Source organism: Trachemys scripta, chromosome 1 (genome assembly GCF_013100865.1).
Source record: "Trachemys scripta elegans isolate TJP31775 chromosome 1, CAS_Tse_1.0, whole genome shotgun sequence".
Classification (NCBI taxonomy): domain Eukaryota; kingdom Metazoa; phylum Chordata; order Testudines; family Emydidae; genus Trachemys; species Trachemys scripta.
Genome location: NC_048298.1, coordinates 212,693,773 through 212,715,961, shown reverse-complemented (window position 1 = coordinate 212,715,961; position 22,189 = coordinate 212,693,773). Strand labels below are relative to the sequence as shown.

Here is a 22,189-nt window from a genome sequence, read left to right as displayed (position 1 = left end):
ACTAACTGCATGAAAAAAGTGCTGTAAGGCTTTCACATGGAGCTCCACCCAACTAAGTTTCAAAAATATTCCCAGTAAACAAATGCATTGTTATGAATGTTTATTCTCTATTTCCCTTAAACCAGCCTATCAATTTTATTGAATTAATCCAAGTTTTTGTTTTTATGTGCCCTAAGTCTTCATCCTACACAATTTATCAAGTACCCTTCCCTCTTCCCACACACTTTACAACATTGAACTCACACTTTCAAAAAAATAAAAAGACTCCCTTCCTCCAAATAAATTTCAAGTGAAAGTCATTAATAATGTTAAATCTAAATGAGTAATAATTGAATCTATGAGGTCCACAAGATTTTTACTGTTTAAACACAGATGCCAACAATTGTGTTTAACTGACATGATTTTGAATGCAATTTAGTGGTCATTGTAGACCAGAACAAACTAACAGTCAGTTGACGTGAAAAAACGTTTTGTCCTTGTCTACCCTGACCATTAAACTGCATTCAGCATCATGTAAATCATAATTGCTGCCGTTAATGTAGGATAAAATATTGTAGTGCAATCCAGCCCATTTGATGTCAAAACTTTACCAGCACTCTTGGATGCCATCACAGGAGTCATCAAATGAACAGCAAGCAAAATTTTACTTAAAAGGCAAAAAAAGACATCATATAAAGAAAATTTAACTATTAAAATAATTATGTATCATATACATAAACCTGAATTATGACTCATCATAAAAGGCAAGCTGCGCATCTGAACTCATTCTTTGCAAAATGTATTTTCTTAAAGATGAAATTTCCTTTCATTACTTGCAAAATTTGTGTACATTTACATTCAACTGGTCTAATGAATTAAGTCTTAATCTTTATACATCTGAAACTACACCTGAAATAAAATATTCCCTGTGGCATCTGTACACAATAAAAGTTGATATATTTAACTACATTTATGTAATGTAACTGATTTAAACACTAAGACCTTACTAATAGGTTTTCAAAGTGACCTATTTTTCCTGTGTGTGCTTTTTGAAGACAGTCTTACCTTTTCTTTGTAACACTGCCACAATGTATTCCTCTTTTAGGGGCCTGCACAAAAATATGTTGCAATGCACTATATATGCAAATAAGTTTGTTCTCTCATGCAGCATCACCCAGTATTAGATATACAGTCAATTGCAGCAGCACCATTCTATACAGGGGCCCATGTCATTTGCCTACCAGAGGTAACAGCGCATTTTCCAGTAAACACATGTTTAAGTGGGTTGCTTACAAGTAAACAAAGCCAAACATCTGTTTAGTAATTAGTTTTGGTATACCACTTCTCTAAACTCCATTAACCCACTTAATTACCAACACCAAAACAAAGCTCATTAAAAAAAAAAAAAATCACACTTCAAACTGATGCTGTTAGTATAAAAATGAAAATAAAACAGAACACCCAAAGCACTCTCCAAATACCATCATGCAAATGTTGCAGAAGATTAAGCCCATCACCCATAATTTCTGTGTATATCCTTTACTCATCAGGCAAGGACTTCATTACACGTGCAACAGTCTCTGCATAGCACCCATTTAATCCATGCCACCAAAATGGTAAATCTGGTAGTTACCAATTTAGAGGGGGGTCAAAAGGGCTAAAGCCTTAGACTGCTCTTAATCATAAGATATCCTCAGACAAACCTCCCCAGTCTTCATTCTGGCTCTACAAACACAAAATCAAGCAGCAGTGAAAATTTCATAGTTACTACTTTAACAAATTATTCGTAGGAGTGTTTGTCTAGATACACTAAGAAAAATATTCTGAACTTCATGCAAAAAATAAAATCAGTTATTTATAACACTAGTGTACTTCAGCTGCTATTGATTTTCAAGAAAACAAATAATTTCATTAGATTAACTAAAGTCCACTGCTAGGAAAAACGCAACTAGCAAAGATGAAGAACATCTGTTGGAGGATCCCAATAAGTTGCATTGTAAGAAAAAGCTCACTGTGGTTTGATTTTGATATTTTTTTAAACAGAAGCATGAAGTTTAAGGATAGAGGAGTTTTAAACCTTAAAAAAAAAAAGGAGCTTACTGAAAGTTGTTTAGAAACCCACATTTAAGATTAACCACCACCCAGGAACCCAACTGAGCTTTTTCTTACAAGAAAGAACTGTAATATCAATTGTTCACTACTTATAACCGTAAGATTTATAAAATATCAGTAGGAAGCTATAGCAATTTTGTGTATATATTTAATCCCTGTGGTTGTATTTCACACAGAAAACTGATTTTTTTAACCATTAATACTGCTCTGTAATTAGAGCAAAATTGGTGTTTTATGCCTGTATAAAGCAAAAGTTACATCATAGGTTCACTTATTAGCTACCATACTCTCTCTGTTGCAATTTAGAGCAAGTATTTTAATACAGAATTCACTCAACCACATTTTTACATCACTTCTCCTCTGGTTACCATCATCAACAAATGAATTCTGTATGGTAATAATTCATAGCAATTATTTTCAGGTCGCATTACTATATGCAAAATGTTAAAAACAGTAGATGGATTAAGTACAAATGTCAATGGATTATCAAATTTATTTAGATTACTGATTTTAAAAAACATTCTTTCTATATTCAATCATACAGATTCTCTGGCATAACATCTAAAAAAATCTCTGCAATTATTTGTTACGAACATTAAAATTCAGCATTAGAATTTATATCTTCTTGGTCAAAATTTCTTCTTTTGGGTAGTGATAGACATGACAGAAGCTATTGCTAAAAGGGCACCAACAATGTGCTTGGTACTGTACAAGACAGAGAAAGACAGTACCTAACACAAGGAACTTGCAGTATAAGACGCACAGAACAGGAGACAATGGGAAGCAGATGCAGTGTTAACTTAATTTTTCCCCCCACCAGTGTTTTGAAGCCTCATGAAACACATCTTTAGCAATAACGTGAACAAACAGAGGGTGAGAACACTACATGGCAAGCTGTTCCATGCAACTGAAAAGCCTCTGTACATATGAAACATTATATATTACTCTCTTCAGCATGGTGTTGATTCAAGGAAAGTATAAAATATAATGAAATGTAGATTGTAAGAAAGTCTCTAAACAGGAAGCACAGGATTTGGAGAGACAAGATGTAGTAGCAGCTTTATTGTAAAGCAGAGAGTGTTCTCCAGTTGATCAGTGAACTTACTGTGCATATTGACGGATAACCCTAGTAGCTAAAATCCTCAAAATAAGTATGATACATGCAATGGCAATGCAAGCTTCTTCACATTGCCTTGTCACAGCATGCCTCAAGCCTGTTCTGGAATAGAGCATCTCTAGGGATGAACTGGTAGTTTAGATTGCAGATATACTGACTCCTTGGCAAGTCTACAGAGATTGTTGATAATAATTACATGATAATAGTTTTGTAATGTGGATGCTGTTCACTAGACCTCATATTACAGAGGCTACTGAACAGCTATCAGATGGCAAGGACTCCCAGTTAGTATTAATGAGTCTGAGAGCCTCTAAATTGGAAGCATTATCATTGGGATTTCTTGTAGTACTTTGAACACAGCTAGCTGCTCTAGAACACTAATTCTAGCACTAGTGAGGAAGAAATTTTCCAGCTGGCATATGTGACATTAAGAATTTATTTTGTTTTTATTTTTAAATATATGAAGCTTTTGAGGACACAGCTTCTTTTTATAATGTCCTTCATAAAAAGACATTTACATTCTGTATTCCCTTATCCAATTCCATGTGAACAAAATTGAAGAAAAAAAGAGGGGGAGGAGTATTGTTACACAGCTAAACAAATTTTTTCGGAGGCAGAATTGGTGAAATAAGGAGATTTTAGGGATCTAGGGAACTGCCTGAAAACCTGAAGCAGCACACATTAAGTGAAAATTCTCTGCAATCATGTTTCCTAACTAAAAAACTTATTTTCTATTTAGAGAAATTCGCACAGCAGCTTTTCATCTACCGTGGTTCCCATTCCTCCAAAGACACAAGAGAAAGAGTTTGTTGGTTGTTCATGAAGAAAGCATGGTTAATGGCATTAAAAGGCTGATTTTACTTTTAAATAACTTTTATAATATAGATTCCACACTAAACTAGCAATACCAGCTTAGCCTGCCCCTCTTCCAACAAATTGAGAACTTGATCTCTATTGTTTTAAGTAATACTAACCAACAGGGTGATGTTCCAATATTCCTGCAGTTTGCGCATATGCATACTTTTGTAATTTATTTATCACAAAGCCAGCTCTACTTCTATGATATGTTTAGGACATTTTAACAGTAGTCTCAAAAACAGTTAATGAAAAGTATAAAAGTGAATTTATATACTTTTTAAAAAAGTTTTACGTAAATTCAACTATAAGCAGAGTAGTCAAACATCCAGCCAATCATAAAACAAATAATATAAAAACAGGATAAAGATTATAAATCATACTTTATATGCTCAGATATAATGCTATGAAGAGTTAAGTAATTATAAAACAGACACATACGAAGAATACATGATAACGTGGCATGGTTTAGAACTTAACAATTTTGGGATGGCCATATTTCTGCAAGTCATTGCAAATAAGTGCTGATCAAACCTCGATACCACACTACCATGTATCCCATATATGCCATGTTACCAAATAAATTATCTTAGAAGTGTTTTATTTATAAATTTTGTACAACCCAATGACAGCACACAGTATAACTGAATTACAATTAATTCAACCCACATGACACAAAATTTGACTAAACATGAATTGTTCATAAAAGTGATATTGTTTTAGCAATCTCTTCTTGGCCCATAGGGGACAGATTTAAAAATATAAACATTTACTTCCATCATAAGTAACTAATCGGGCAGGAAAGAATATAATAATTTATGTCTATTCAAGTTATAAGCTTGAAAACAAACATTTAAATAATTGACTTAATTTGGGTTAAAGCTGTTGCATTTTGCTTTTGAATTCAATATTTTGTAACAAGTTACCCAAATCTCAAGAAACAAGCTGTGCAAAAGCTGTTTTATTTCACAGTTAGAGCCTACAGAGAGGATTCCCAAGTGCCTCACAAAAAATAATACACTTCTCCCCCAACCCTAGCACTGAGATGCAGCCACATCTTGCACTAAAAGATGCAAGAAAGCAAGTGAGACTTCAGGGGAAAGTTAAGTAGGATGAATGTAGTTTCCCAAATTGTACTCAAGTATTTTATTTACATATAGGCTTTTCTACAGCATTTATCACCATAGTATTTGAGCGCCTCTCAAACATTAATGAATATATCTTCACAAAACGTATAATCAGATAGGCACAAAGAGATTAAACATCTTGCTCAAAGATCACAGGAAATGGCACAGCCTCAATAGAACCCAAATCTCATGACCCAAACATGTCCCAAAACAGTTCCATAGGCATGAGATCATCTTTCCTATATCTAGCCAGGACACCAGGGCTAACACTTGTTTGTTTGTTAGCTATCCCTCAAAACGAGGATGATGTCTGCCATGGGGAAAAATCATTGATGAGACTTAAGATGGCTGAGGAGTCCAATTCGTGCTTTACAGGTTTTTCCCACATATGTGGCAGGTGGTTGCTTGGAAAGAGCACAACTGCTGGCCTGGATGCTGTACCCTTTCCTTCCTCCTATGCTCTTTCTCAGCCTCTTGAGCAAGGCAATTCTCTTCAAAACAGGATGAGGCTTGAGGTATGATACACCACCACTACAGCTCTTCCTAATTTGTGGGTCAATGCCTCCCTTCTTAAGATATACTTTCAGGGTGTCTTTGTAGCATTTCCTCTGTCCTCCACGGGTCCTGTTACCATGACTAAGTGAGAAAAGAGGAATTGCTTTGGAAGATGAGTATCAGCCATCCGTACAAAATGACCAGCCCAGCGAAGCTGATGTTTCATAATCTTTGCCTCAACACTGGTGATGTTAGCTGCAGAGAGAATGCTGGCATTGGTACAATGGTCTTCCTATCCGATACAGAGAATCTACCTAAAGCAGCGCTGTTGGTAAGACTCCAGATGCTTAATATGGCTTTGGCATGTCACCCATGTCTCGCTCCCTAAAGAAGAGTGGGGATGACTATTGCAAAGTAGACCAGGATCTTAGATTCCATCCACAGATCTGTCAGTAAAGACAGAACGGAGCAACTTTCCAAAGGATACGCTGTCACAACGGATCCTATGTTCAATCTCCACATCAAGATTGGCTGTCTGGGAGAGGTGGCTACCAATGTAAGGGAAATGCTCAACATTTTCCAGGGGTTCACCAATGACAATTTGTTGGAGAACAGGGGCAACTTGTTCTGAGGCAAGATGGAGGAGCACCTTACTCTTCCTAATGTTGAGGGAAAGTCCCAAGCTATGATAGGCGTCTGAGAAGAGATCTAAGGTGGATTGCAAGTCAGCCTCAATGTGCGTGAGGATAGCACAGCTGTCAGCATACTGAAGGTCAGTAACAACAGTCCTGGTGACTTTAGTTTTAGAATGAAGACGTCACAGATTGAAGAGCTGGCCATCCATGCAATACTCTATCCCAAAAGAACGGCAATCACAAAGAAGCAGCAAGTTTATGGCAAGATAGATGGGAAAAAGGGTTGGGGCAATAACACAGCCCTGCTGTGGCTGGCTGGCTGACACCTCTACTGTTGCTTAATATGCCTTAGCATCTCCAACAAGTACAGCTGATCAGAACTTACTTCACATCTCATTCTGAAGACTATACCTCCAAAATGCAGAGCTGCATTCTTCACCCTCCTGACATGTTGGGACAATGGTTCAGTATTGGGTTTAGGGGAAGACTGCTGTCTACTTAATCAACACCACCACTTCCTACATCTCCCTGGGACTTTTAAGGTCTCCCAACCAATATATAGATTTCCATTGTTGCCCAATCTTCAGACACTTCATTAGCTGAATGCCTCCCATTGACACACACAGTATTGCTTTTCCACCAGTGTTCCTACAATACAGCTTACTGGATATACTCGTTCATAAGCCGATTTTTTTTTTCAGTAAAAAAGGGAAGCACCAGAGAAGGGGGTCGGCTTATGAACGGGGAGAGAGAAAGGGAGAGGTGGGACACATCCCCTCCCCCCAACAGAGGGAGCAAGGAGAGGAAGCACAGCCAGCAGAGACAGAAGGGAAGAGGCGGGGCCAGAGTCTCTCTGCTTCTGGCCATGCTGCTCTCCCCCCAGCCTCCGAAGCAGCTGCAGCTCCAGGGTTCGACCCCGCCCCCCAGAGCAGGCTGTGGCCGCGCCGCCCGGCCCAGCCAGCCAGAGCAGGCTGCAGCCATGCCACCCAGCCCAGCCAGCTGGGACATGCTGCGGCCATGCCGCCGGGTCTGGCCCGGCAGAGCAGGCTGCGGCTGTGCTGCCCAGCCTGCCGGAGCAACTCCAGCCAGGTCAAAGACATCCTCCCCAGATAAGGTGGGAAGGGATGGGATGGGGAGAGCGTGGGGGTCGCGGGCTAGGGATGGGGTCATGTGGAGGTGGCTCAGGGGTTACTCCCCTGACCCCCAGCTTCCTCCCCTCTCCCCCCCCCCAAAAAAAATTCCTCACCAGTTGCTGTCCTCGGCCCGTCAGGGTAAGCAGCTGGCACACTGGGACACTTTGTTTACTTAGGTTTACCTCCGTGCCTGCGGACGCTCAAGGTAAACAAACCATCTCAGCCCACCAGCAGCTCATCCTGATGGCCTGGGAGCCAAAGTTTGCTGACCCCCGAATTATAGGGTCGGCTTATGATTGGGTCATAAAAAATGTTCCATTTTTACTTATCCATCTTGGGGTGCGGTCGGCTTACAAACGAACCGGCTTCTGATTGAGTATATACAATTTATAAAATACAAATAAAATGTTCAGTGAAAAAGAAATCCTTGCATGAAATTAAGCATATATATAAAGTTTCTAAAGGACTGAGGTCTAAAGGTCTGATGGTGAGATGTGTCCCATACACAACTCCCACTGATGTCAGTGGGAGTTATGTATGAAGAACACATTTCCCAATAATACTGTCATGATATGCAGGCTTGCATTAATTAGTCAAGAATGCTACTCTCATTAATTCTTTTGCTTTTGTGGAATATGAGCAATAGCAGAAGCACGAAATCTGACAACAGTTAGGACGACAGTATTTCATTGGTTTATACTTTAGGATTATGTTCATAACTATAAGGACTAGAAATATTTTTAAAAGAAAGATCAGATTCTGCATAAACTGAATGTGAAGTCACCACATTCATACTGAAAGTGCTCCACTCACCAGTGGCTGAGTTTTTCAGCCTCTGTTTACTAGGACACAGTAGAACTATCTTAAGCAATCAAGGGGGACAAACAAAAGCAGCTGCTTACAGAGGTGGTCTTCTAATAGAGATGGTGAAAAATTATGTTCTCACCCATTTGTGGAGATCCCTTATACAGGTTAAAATGTTTGGGGATTTTTATTTTTAAAAATTGCTTTTGCTAGCATTATTTATATGCACATCGGTTATATACTACTAAAGGCATATTACAGCCTTTAGAACCATACACAATCCTACAGTCTACATATAGCTGCTCTTTCAAACTGACAGCTTCCAGTCGAGAAGTTCTTCCTCTGATAGGAAATTCTCATGGCAGTTCCAAAATAGCCTCCACTTCCACACGCAAGCTGCTTATCTCAGTGGGGGAGCAGGTTTTTAATACCCCTCCCCCCCCCCCCACAAAAAAAGTATTTACCTTCAAAAAAGTAGACAGAGGAATAACATTGAAAATACACTTATTCTTCCTCATATACAGGGACAAGAAGTCACTAACTGAAATTAGGATGCAAGATATTTTAAAAAGATAAAAAATACAACTAATTGTTGATTTTAATGAAGCACATACTTTAGTAATATTTAGTAAAGGATTAGACAATTATATGAATAAAAATATGGAAACAAAAAGTAACCAATTGTGATTTACCAACAGATCTTTTGTCCAGACTGTTGGAATTTCCACTGAACATAAACATCAATATTTACAGTGAAATATCCCAACTGTTCTGCTGAAGACCCCTGGAGGAATAAATATGCTCCAGTGATAATACGTGGGTTGAACAAGATTTGGGAAATTCTAGTGAAAGAAAAGTTCACCTACAAAAAAAAAAAAAAAAAGATTACAAAACTATTTTGAAATGTGGTTACTAGGAAAAAAAAACAAAAAAATCTCACCAGCTGGCAAGCCTTTAACAGTTATGTTCTTTGTTTAGTAAACACTGATGGTAACGGTTTTGTTTAATGAGATTTATTCTTTATATATTATTAAATGTATATAATAGTATCTGAAACTATACTTGTATTGGGACTATTATGTAGGTTTGCACAGTATTAGTCGGAGACAGTATCTCATACTAATGGCCATCATTGAATTACTGAATGGCAATTCCTATAGTCCTAAGTGAAAAACTGATACTTTATTATTGTTCTGTACTATACTCAGAGATACAAGGTGGGTGAGGCAATATCTTTTATTGGACCAACTTCTGTTGGTGGGAGACAAGCTTTTGAGCTTCACAGAGCTCATCTTCAGATCTGGAAAAGGTAGCCAGAATATCACAGCTAAATACAAGGTTGGACAGATTGTTAAGAATAAGATTAACACACATTGCAAGAAACTTCTTAAAATGAAATAGGCAATTAACCTTTTTCAAACCTGAAAGAGAGGTCTGTGGAGCTCCAAAGCTTGTCTCTTCCACCAACAGAAGTTGGTCCAATAAAAGATGTAAACTTACCAACCTTGTCTCTCAAATCCTGGTATCATCATGCTACAATAACAATGCAAACTATATTGTTTGTGTTATTTATGTGTTACAATGTCAAGTATTATTAAAAACCATTAGCAGTTTTAGCTGGAATTGTAAACAATCATGAAATTGGCCACATGACCTTTACTCATCCACAAAACTATGATGCATAAGGAAAAGTAAAATTACTTTTCAGCTGTTCAATATGAGATGCATAAATGCGCACAAACGCCATAGCATTTTATGCTTATGGAAGAAAAAAGTCACCACAGGCAAAGAGTTGAGCTATGACCTCAAGAGCAAAATGTTGTCTTTTAACAAAAGTATGCCTCAGTAACTGTTTTGAGTTACTAAATAGACTGGTAACTGCAATAAAACAGGCAGTGGATTATCAAATAAGGCCCTGATTCAGCAAAGCATTTAAACACTTCCTTAACTTAAAGTGAACCCCAATGCTTAAGTGCTCTACTAAACCAGGATTTACTTAAGATTGTGCTTAAATGCTTTGCTGAATTGATGCTTACATCAGGAAACAAAGATAAAATATAAAATGAAAAAAGCAGTATCCACACAGAAGAAAAAAGTGCATACAGAGATTAGAAATTGCCACAGATTTTCTGGAATACCATACTAATTTCAATGCCAACCTGAGAAAAAAAGAATAGTTGAAAGTGGCATGGAAAACTGGCTCTTGTAAATATACTTATAATGTAAAGTGGTTAATTGATCACATCAAGACCTGAAAAATTTTATTTCGCAGTTCCATAATATGACAAAAAATGTATTCTTTTCAAATGGAAAAGAATGTGCCCCTCTGCACCTCCACACATAGAATGTCAAACTACCGTCAGGGTTGCAGCTCTTTCAAAGATGAGGGTGAGCTGTGTATCACTGATAACTTTAGTGGCCAACACTCAATGTGTTGTCAGTGTGAAGGGAGCTAAGAACACTGAAGAAAAATGAGCATCAAGTACACATGAAACCACAGCATGTAAGTCTCCAAAATCAGTACATTAGTGAGATGAGCGCTAACTGAACTGAGGACTGCTCTATACTAGGAAATTACATTAGTATAACTATGTTGCTCTTGGATGTGAAAAATCCACATCCCTGAGCAATGCACTTAATCCAGCCTATCCCCTGGTGTACACAGCAATAGGTCGATGGGAGAATTCTCCCATCAACTTTGCTACTGCCTCTCAGGGAGGTGGAGTACCTACACTGATGAGAGAAGCCCTCCTGTCTTCACTGAAGCACTACAGAGGCACAGCTGCAGCATTTTAAGTGTAGACAAGCCCTGAATGTTTGTAAGTGATTATAACAGCACGGAAAGGTTAAGTACATGACACTCTAAAAAAGGTGCTCTACAGTATAAAGCATCTCCTGGAAAACTGCCAGGGGCATACAAACGGACAAGCCTATAAGAGGCCAATTCACTCTTCAAACAACTCTTGCCTGTGCATGTTTTCCTTTTAATATTACTCACAACAGCCACTGCTTCCTCCCACTTAAAATCTGTAAAATGATGTTCCTTTGTGTGATAAACATTTCTGAACAGCTAATCATCATCAAAATGTGTTAGAAACACTAACCAGTTAATGATACATGCATTACATTTAATGTATTAAAAATACAGTACTTAATTTTTTTTTAAATGACTGTCAAGTAACAATCCATTTAGGGCTCAAAGAAAATCTTTAGCTTTGAGATATAATGTGCATATGAGGAGCGGATCTGGTGAGAAAAAAGCATACTGATGTTTGAAAAAACTTGGGATTGGTAGAACTGAAGAATGTATTCTATTCTTGTGGACTTTTTCTGAACTATTCAGAGAAACAGAAATTCACTGAAATAAAAAGATCCTCCAATGGTGACACATGAATTCAACATTTCAGTATTCTTCATTGTCAGACCCTGGATTCACTTTGCATCAACTAGCATGAAAGGAAAGATCCTACACTAAAATATATAATTTTGTGTTAAACCTCTTTAAAATCCTGAAGTCCTTAAACTGAACTCCCACTGAAGTAAAAAAAGCAGTCATATAAAGAGTGCCATTTTATATTTAAATGACATCATTAATCTATCAAACGGTGACAAAAATCTCAATTACATTTCCACCATCACAATGTAAAATAAACTTCAAAAGCAACAAGGATACAGATTTTTGTTACTTATTGGTCACAATCAGGAAAATAGTTAACCCAGAGATCATAAAAGAAATCAGAAGGCTTGGGGGGGGGGGGGGATTCAATAAATAAATAAAACACTATTTCAAAGAAGCAAAGTCCACATTTAAAAAGAAAATGGAGGGAAGGAGAAAATTTCCCATTGTAAAAAATGAAAAAGGGAGGCAATTTTTTTATTTTGTATTATTTATTTTTAGTGTCAAAATAATCTAGGGGTAGTAGAATGAAATTAAAGGTAAATTTTAGGCAGAATATTAGGAATTATTTCTGACTGTAGGATACAATAAAACAGCCTCCCAAAGGAAGTCTCATTGCTTGTAATTTTTAAAACTAGACTGGACAAAATGCTGCAAAATGCTGACATTGTAGGGAACAATCATGCATTTGCAGGGAGACCGATTATTTACTAGGTCACTTCCCATTTGTAACTTCTGCAATTCTTTGATTCTAGGAAAGCAAAAGCTTTAGATGAAAAAACCCATGGAACATTTTCTGTATGCCATAACAATATATAGCATTAGTAGAGTACCAAACAGCTAAAATGTCAGTAGGCCTGTAATATCCACCTCATTAGGAAATTCCCCTCTTACCACAATAAAGGAGTGACGAGAGGAAGGTTTCAGAGCATCCTTTGAATATAGGAATAATTAAGCTTCCCAAACCAAAAAAGGATACATCACAGTTTATTAGCACCTCTATCTATAAATGAGTCTTAGCTGGTATGTCATCCTCTTACTTTCACCTCAAGTAATAGGATTACAAAATGCAACTAAACTATGAGAGTAGAGAATAAAGGATGGGATGATTTTTCAATCCTATAATTTAGCAATAAGATGTTCCTAGGGCAATAGCAAGGATGGCAGAAGGAGAACCTCAGAAATATGGAGTGCTCACATGATAGATCAACAGAAACAGATCTCTCACAAGACAAAATAATAACCCATTAAAATGTTCATAGGACAAAGCTCAAATACTATTTTGCATTTATATAGCATATTTTACCAGTGACCTCTAAACATTTTACAAGCCTTAAACTTTAACATGCATATGAGATGGGCAAATTGTACATTCCTGTCACAAATTGGTGCACAGAGAAGTTAAGTGACTTTCCCACGATCTTACTAGGTGTCATTGGCAGGGTTTGAACTGCTAGTTCAATGTTATAACCTTGAGAACATCGTTAGTAAATAATAAAATACACAGGGGCTGGTAGAGACAAGAGGGCTTTTTTAAATTTACTTTATTACTAGGGATTTTGCGGTACAATTAAAAAAAATTGCTTTCTAAACTCTGGGTTTAAGATCTGAGTTCATACTTTAATGGCTCTCCAAAGTCAGAAATGAACAGTGGAAATATTTTTATTTCAATAACTGAATAATGGTGAAGTTTTGAATGTCTTTTCTACTTCATTCTATACATTTCTATGACTACTGACTATTATTCTAACATTTATATTTTAAAATAAATTAAACTACAACATTAAGACATAATGCCTTTAGAATAGTTAATATTAACTATACCTGAAAGAGGCTCAAAGAAGAGAGTCTAGCTTCTGGATTTGAGCAGTGAAACAGTAAAGAAGCACACATGCATCAGGTATGACAAAAAAATAGTGATAATTATCAAGATTATTAAAGTGCAACAAAGAAATCTAAGGAAGAGATATGGATAAATTAAAAAGAGCAACATCTATAAATATTAGGTAGCTTGCAATTCTAGCAAAACACATACAACATAGGGACAATCTCTAAATAAATCTAAAGCTTTAAAAAGAAGCTTTACATACGTGTGTACTAAATACAAGGTGAAAAGAATAAAAAAGCTGAAAGATAATACTGTGGTAGTACATATACTACACAAACAGAAAAACTAACAGGAGATTACATGCTAAGCATGCTAAAAAGCGCTTTCTACCATATTAGAAAAGTGAGAGCCTTCATTAGCCAGAGTACAGCATGCTGGCGCTTAGGCAGGAGAAGTACCATTTGCTTACCTCCTGTAACAGATCTGCCTGCTCAATGGCTTTGAGAACGTTTTTCTTGGAGGTCTCCTGAACTTCCCCTCCCAACAGGAACTCATCCAGAATAAAATAAGCCTTTTCAAAATTGAAGATGATATCAAGTTCACACACCTGAAAAGCAGAGTAAATGTTGTGATGGGGGGGTAGCATGCCTTATTAAGGCTGCCCAACACTTCCTATTATTAGATTCTTCTTTCACTTACTCATAACTTTGCCAAACTAACTGAAAATTTCCATTTCAGGCATTTTCTTAAGGCTGAATTTTTTGTGGAGAATTTCAGCCAAAGTGGTTCCATCACTTCTGAGAATGAGGCTAATGAGAAATGCATCTTGCCCACGTTAAAAAATTCTGGAGACTGTTTCTCTGACAAGCTCTGGTACCCCCATGCTTTGGAGCAGGGACTTGAAATTTGGCAGGAGGGAGGCCTTTGTGTCAGGGATGCGCCTTTCACTGTCCCCATGAGAATCCACCCAAACTGGGCCAAATCACATGCATCTGAAAAACCACAGTTCGCATCTGCTAGTAGAGATTTGCTTGAATTTCAACATAGCTAACTATAATTCTATCTGCACTGAGTATGCTCTAGACTGGGGCTGCACAGAACTTTTCCTGAAATTGCAGCTGAAGGAAAGTAGATTGGGAAGGAGCCTGGGGGGAGAGAGGAACAGGACATACAACCACCTCCTCCCCTGACAAAGGTGTTGTGAAGATAGGTTAGTTACCAGGTTGGTTTGGAAGAACAAGTGATGTAAGATTTGCCAGATATAGATATATCAGATATCCATGTCCAGCAGAAAACATATCACTTTTAAAATATCTTGTACACTAAGCAAGAAGATGATGCACTTACTATATTAACAAAAATACATAATGGAATTCTGTAAAAAACTGAAACCAAAATCAGAGTCACTAACTTACACTGCCAAAATACTTGTCAAGTAGTTCCACATAACGATGAATTATTTCCAGAGTTATCAGTTCATTGTCCTGATCTTCAATAGCACAGCAGAAATAAAGGCTTGCATATCTGCAACAACAAAATTATCTTTATGTTATTATAAAAACACCAGCCCCCATGTCAGTTAAATTAGTGCTCCTGAAAGGTGACAGATTGTTCTCAGTCCTGGAAACTAAGATCTGTGTATCCTCAGAAGTAACAGATTAGAGGCAGCAGCACTGCAAGCTTGCCCACATAGTATGACTGCTGTTCCTTAAAAAGAACTAAGAGCAATCACCTCCATGGATCAAATAATATTTCAATTTCTATGGCCTTTTTAACCATTGGCTTCTCTCACATCAAACTGAGCTTGTTAGAAAATTGAAATGGCCTTTTCAATTTTTTCTTTTTTTTTAAGCTTGTTTTGTCAAACCTGATTCAACAGAAAGAAAAACAGTAACTCAGAGGATTTTTTTAATGCATTACAAAACAAATTATGTCTTTTATACACAGTTGTTGGGTAAATCACTTTCTACTGGCTTGGTTTTTAAAAGAGTACAGAAAGCATCCAATAGATAAGATTTGAAAATCTAAATTATAAATAAAACATTAACATTAAAACATCAGTCTGGAAAGAGAAAAATATCTGTGTTTTTCTAGCACAACCATTTGACGCTTACTCTAATTACTAGCACTCAAAGCAAATCTGTCTGAATACTTCTATTCTGTTACTCAAGGCACATGACTTTCTCCACATTCATTTTAATGTCAGCTGATTATTGCTATGTTCAGCTAAATTGTTTCCCTTCCAATGCTGAAGGATAATTTGAATCTCATGACAATAGCAGACCTTCATTTCAAGTTAAATGAGTAATAAGCTCTTAAAAGGACAGGCCTTAAATATAATTAAACAAACAATTTGACCTGTTTCAGACAAAACAGCTTTTGTGTCACTAAACAAAAAAACAAAAACAAATGAACTTCCACTCCATAACACTTGGTCACAATACAGCGTCCACAACTAAATACAGATTTTAAAACTACACGCAACCCTTTGAGATTCCGTTTTAATACATCAAATTACTTTTCAACAATGCAAAAATTATATCACCTGGACCTTTCTTCTTAGAAGACTGTTTGTCCTTCATAACCACATTTAAAGGCAAATTTAAGGTTAGAAACCCTGCTGGTCTAGTATTTTCAACTAGGTTAAAGCAAGCGTTAACTAGAATGCATGTTCAAGTTCTACAACATGCAGTTTGGAGGGGAAAATTTAAATATATTTAAGTACAAAAGCTTCTAAGTTGCAACTCCCTAACACAAACTGAAGGCAAAGGTACCTATAATGATATGCTGGCTGGGAAAAGAGCATTGTCCTTCAAAACATTCAGCAATAATCAAATAATCAAAACAGGAGCAAGCCTGACCTCTTGAAGAAACACACTTCCATATCCAAGCAATGAACAGCAAGCACCTACACCAGATTCAACCACAGTTGTAAGGGCCACATCTGTAATCTTTTGAAGGAATAAACAAAGGCACATGCCCTCATCAGGCCCCAATGCTTGAAGGCAGTCATATTGGTTCTCCTATCTTGGACCTCAAAATATCCAAAACAAGCCCTGAGACGGGCAAGCTAAATCTCTTGTCAAGTCTAGAGTGGGTCCTCTGGAGATGAGAATGTGCAAGAGTTTATTTCTGTGTTTTTTCTCACTGACATATGTGAAAATATATTTTCAGATTTTCCTCTTAAAACACTTCATTCAGAGGATGTCCTGCCACTACAAACCATGATGAAGGGCTACAGCCTTGATCAAAGCATTTCAGCTTTCTTGATTTGTGAACATTGAGTATTTCAATGTATATATGGCACAAGCTATAAGCTTACCAAATTTGTATTTGAGTTTGTATTGCTCTCATAACAAAACGATGTTAATGAGGCCCTGGGGCTTAAGCAGTATATGTTTACTGCCAAAGTTTTAAAGAAAGTCAAACCACTGAACTGGTAGACATCGTTGGCTACACACCTGGAACCAGAGTCTGTTGAAAAACTAATTCAGCTTTGACAGCAGTAGCCTCTTTTGCAGATGCAGAGAAAATAATTTCTTCATTTCAGGTTATTTAACTATTTTAAGTTCAATGATTAGTTAATTCAAAGTTAAAAAGCATTCGAACGTTGAAAAGCAGTAAAGCTTGTTTTCTCTTCCAAACTATGAATAAAAACTAAATGTGAGAGGCTGAGATCTGCTATTTCTAAAATCCTGAAGGACACGGTGACCAGAAACAACTAGTTCAATTCACTAACTGCAGGTAACACTTTGTTTAATAAATCAATTAGTTTTAAGCAGGTTTTGATTAATTTTGTTTTAATGTATCCAGCATATTTAAGGTAGCTTTAGTTTACTAATTAAAATCTTTAAAATTTTGCTTGCATTTTAATTGCATTTGAGTTCCTATCCAAAGAGCTCAAAACGAACAAGTAAAAAAATTAATCTTGCAAATAAACGCATTATTCATTGTTTACTAACATAATACAAAATAAAAAATTAAGCATCTGAATAAATGTAAAGTAAGCTATATAACTGCTTAAATAAATGTGTATAGATATAACGTTTCCTCCTAAGTTTGCAAAAAGCAGCACCAAATTTAGTAAAACAGGGGTCTCAAACATTTTTCTGCGGCCCGCGAGCCCCTGGCAGCCCCCCACCCTCCCCCAGTGTTTACCTAGAGCGGCTCCGGCTGGACGTGCACCGGGGGCAGGGCAGGCTCCCTGCCTGCCTGCCTGCCTTGCCCCCACAACGCTCCAGGAAGAGGCTGGAACATGGGGAAGGGGGGGCAGAGGGGCTGTGAGTTGCTTCAGGCACCGCCCCCAGCAGCTCCCATTGGCCGGGAACAGGGAACCCTCTGCCCCCCTTCCCCACGTTCCAGACTCTTCCCGGAGCAGCGTGGGGGCAGACAGGCAGGCAGGGAGCCTGCCCTGCCCCCAGTACGCGCCAGGCCAGATCCTGCCCCCCCAAACCCCTCCTGCACCCCAACCCACTGCCCTGAGCCCGATGCTGCACCCCTCCCGCACCGAGTCCCCTCCCGCACCGAGCCCCGACCTTGTGCCCTAAACCCCCTGCCGCACCCCGCACCCTTCCTGCACCCCAACCCACTGCCCTGAGCCCCATGCCGCACCCCTCCTGCACCCCGACCCCCACACCTCTCCTGCACCCCAACCCCCTGCCATATCCTGCAGCCCTCCTGCACCCTACACTCCGACCCCCTGCCCTGAACCCCCTGCCTCACCCTGCACCCCTCCTGCACCCCAACCCACTGCCCTGAGCCCGATGCTGCACCCCTCCTGCACCGAGTCCCCTCCCGCACCGAGTCCCCTCCCGCACCGAGCCCCGACCTTGTGCCCTAAACCCCCTGCTGCACCCCGCACCCTTCCTGCACCCCAACCCACTGCCCTGAGCCCCATGCCGCACCCCTCCTGCACCCCGACCCCCTGCTGTACCCTGCACCCCTCCTGCACAGAGCCCCCTGCTGTACCCCTCACTCCTCCTGCACCCCACACTCCAACTTCCTGCCCTGAGCCCCCGCCACACCCCACCTGCACCCCCTGAGGGCAGGGAGGGGGCAGAGTTGGGGTGGGGATTTTGGGGAAGGGACTGGAATGAGGGCAAGGAAGGGGCCTCATGGAAGGGGTGGAGTGGGGGCAGGGCCCAGGGCGGCGGAGGGGAGGTGTCAGTAATGCAGCCCTTGGGCCAATGTACTAGTCCTCATGTGACCCTTGCGGTCATTTGAATTTGAGATCCCTGGTGTAAAGACTGTATTTAGTTGCAAATTAACATGTTTTAAGTATTGTCAATCAGTTAAACAACCTCTCTTTAGGAGTACAAAGGCAAAAACATTAAAATTGATTGCTTAAAATTCGCTTTGATTTAAGTGAACCTACTACCTTGCTCTAATATCTGAAATTCTCACAATTAGGTAGTTCTAGAATAAGTAAGTATAAAGCATGCATTTCAGCAATTTAGATTATGAAATAAGAAAAACGAAGAACCAGCAACACGAAACTAAAAAATGTTAAACGTTTTATGTTTTTTAACAAGTCATGATTTTCACCCAATGTGAATCAAACTGTCCCCAAACTATGGGATAGATTAGGCAGACCTTGGTAGAGGATTGGCTCAGGATTCTCTGTAGCATCCTCAAACTTGCAACCAAGATGAAGCACCTCTTGCTAAGAAGGATTGTGACCCCTGCCAAGGTTTGTCAGTTTCTGTAGATTGTCTGGTTCTCTTTTGGCTGCCTGCCCAGGACAAAGACTACAAGAACTCCCTGAATATGAAGGATTGTTTCCAAGGCTGCTCTTGGACTCTTGGGCCACCAGAGCTTGCTCCTATTCCTTATGGGTTTCATCGTTATCTTTGGAAGAATGCACTTTCTCCAAGCCCAAAGGCACTATCACACTAAGTGTTTTTTTATCACTACTTAAATCCAGTCCTCTTAGTGGTGTTCCCTCAGCTGTGTGATGACCATGACTACCCAAACTTGAAGAAAAACAAGGAAATAAAACAAAGGAAAAATTAAATTACTTTCCCGGACATCAATTAACTTGCAATTTTTTTAAACTCCTTTTATAAAATTAGCTTTTAGTAGGAGAAAAGCAATTTCACAGCTGTTTTGTATTACATTTAAAAGGTCAGCAGAATCAAAACATTTCAGCTGCACAACCTTAGCATTTTGCAAGTAAACAGGTACAAAGAGATTTCTGACTAAGAAAATAAACAGTACTTTCACCCACAGAAAACTGATCTTGATTTCTCAAAGTGAAAAAATACTTTTTTGTATGGCCAGCAAAATTCTTTTCTTATTCATATATCTGCTGCCTTTGAGCCCAAATTATATTTGTAACCAATTTATAGTTACCCACTGCTTGAGGTAAACATGTTTATAGAATTTAGTCATACTAAATAGCCATTAAATCATACATTATTTTTCATATTTGTATTCATCCTTTTACTTAGGCAGCTGAACACAGAACCGGAAAGAATCATTCTTTCTTAAGTTTAGGAAAATCTATCCTTTGTTCTTCAGCACATTTCTAAATGCATGAGTGGCTCTTTACACATGGATGCTTCCTACTAAGTTATTAAATAAGATTTAAGAAAAAAAGCCCAAAACCAGCCTGTTTTCATCATCATAAGGGAGAAAACATTTCACTTTCATTATTTTCTTTGCTATTCATTACATCTTTTTTGATGTCTAGTAATTACAAGCTTAGTGAGACAGAACCACCTTTTGTAGACAATCTTCAGGTCTCTCCACTCCAGGAAGCTGCACATTTTCGGTTTACGGGCCAGCACTGTCTGAACAAGTTCCCTTGTGATTTTCTTCTTCTCTTTGTCAGACAACGGGACATACCACTTCTGAAGTCTGAGCTTCCCTTGACGACTAAAAAGCAACATAAACTGCATCTGTTGAATTAACAAATAAAACTGTAATGAATTTGTCCTTCAGCTGTATCAAATGCAAATATTTTAAAATTAGTTTTATTAGTTGAAAAATGTTTTAAAGTAGGAAAAGAAATGAGAAGTGTCAATGACAGCCATCCAAAAGCTAGTATATCTACAAAATACTTTTAAAGGTGTAACCACTGTCTTAACTAAGGCACGTTCTACACTAGAAAAAAGAAGCACTGCTGATAACAGATGTCCACAATGAGTGAAACAGTGGGCTACAGAAGATTAACGTGTAGACAAAGAAACAGTGTTCAGGAATTTCAGAAACAGAGGTTAACACCACCAGATGCTGAACGCATTAGTCTATGTTTTCAGCTAAACTATGCTCAGCACTAGTACACTGGCACCTTTCGCTGATACTTATTGTCACCAACATAGCTGGTCTACTGTAGACAAATTAAGAAACTGCACCTTCAGCCCCTTAATGTCAAAACCCATGATTTCTGATACCAAATTCACTGCCAACTGGATTATAGGTATTGCATTAAGAATACTTTTTGTACTTATATTAATTTATTCCAGAGTATGTCAAAGCACTTTAAAGACACAGATTAAGTTTCCTAACTCCCAGGGAGGTGGCAAGTCTTTCCCCCATTTTACAGATGGGGAAACGGGAATAAAGATGAAGAGATTGGCCAAGCGCTGCTGTCCCTCCCCCACAGAGATATTACTACTGAGTTTGAGAAAGCACTTATGTTAAGCACCTTTTCCTGCATTTTTTTTTTGGGGGGGGGGGAGGCTCAAATGTCCATTGAGCTTGAAGAACAAGCGGGAGCTCCGGCGAAGCCCAATTAGCCTTTCAGGCGGGTCTGCTTCGCTAAGGGTCTCAGCCCTGACCCGGATCTGCCCCCACCCCAAGAGCTCCGGCACTTGGCCGGCTCGACAGCACGGCGGGGCGGGAGAGCAGGCGGCAGCCTCGGGATGCACCGGCTCCTCACGGGCGGCGGCAGGGAACCCAACCCGAGGCCGGGCAGCGCCAGCCACGGAGCCGCCCGGGGGCAGAGCGCTGCCTCCGCCACAGCCTCGCCCGGCCGGACCGGGGAGCCCGCGGCAGGCAGGCGACATCACCCCCCCCCCCCGGTGTTTAGAGTCCGTTCCCCGGGGGCAGAGCAGCAGTTTAACCGTCGCGCGCACAGCGCAGTCCCGGGTGCCACCCTCCCGGGTCCCGTTAAATCACGGCGGCCACACGCGTTTGCGCAGCGGAGGGAGCGGCGCGGAGCCCGGTCTCGGCCGGGAAGGGAGGGTCTATACCCCGGGGACTCTCCCCGAGCAGCCCCCCGCCCCGGCCGGACTCGGAGCCGCTTACCGTGCCCGCAGGAGGAGGCAGCAGCGGCGAGCGGGGCGGGCGGAGGAGCCGCCGGGAGGCTCCGGCTCGAGCTCTTGGCGCGCGAGCAGCTGGGCGAGAAACAACCGCCCCAGGGCCCGAGCCGGGAGGGAGGGGCCGGGCGCGGCGAGCGGCTCCGAGAGGGCGGGGCAGGAGCGAGAGGAGGCGCCGCTTTTCTTCCACAAAACTTTATTAGCTCGGCGAACACAGGCGGCGCAGGGGCTGCGCGCACCCGGCTTGGGGGGAGGGGCCAAACGGTTGGACCAGTCAATCAGCGAGCGGGACATATAAGCAGCTCGTGTGGTAGCCGTGCAGCAGTCAATCAGCGGGCCAGGCACACTGGCAAATGAAAGGAGCCAATCAGCATGACAGATCCACAATAGGGGTGAAGTAGGGATTACGGCAGCCAACCAGAAAATCAAACACACATAGCGTTTTT

The 22,189-nt window shown here is 39.9% G+C and overlaps 1 protein-coding gene across 9 annotated transcripts in view; it reads right to left on the bottom strand.

The window, feature by feature from the left end:
* Positions 1–21,890, bottom strand: part of AP1S2 (adaptor related protein complex 1 subunit sigma 2) — a 63,122-nt gene extending 41,232 nt beyond the window's left edge. For 5 of the 9 annotated variants that reach the window (XM_034756296.1, XM_034756310.1, XM_034756304.1 and 2 more), the window contains exons 1-4: positions 21,733–21,890; positions 20,203–20,381; positions 14,898–15,006; positions 13,952–14,089 (exon numbers count right to left, since the gene is read on the bottom strand). In XM_034756296.1, the coding sequence (XP_034612187.1) occupies positions 13,952–14,089; positions 14,898–15,006; positions 20,203–20,381 (426 nt within the window). In that variant the 5' untranslated portion in view covers positions 21,733–21,890. Of the gene's footprint in view, positions 1–1,070; positions 1,089–1,612; positions 1,705–13,951; positions 14,090–14,897; positions 15,007–20,202; positions 20,382–21,732 lie in introns of those variants that run through there. The other 4 variants (XR_004643823.1, XM_034756328.1, XM_034756336.1 and 1 more) reach the window with 2 other exon arrangements.
* Between the last annotated feature and the right edge of the window lie 299 nt (positions 21,891–22,189).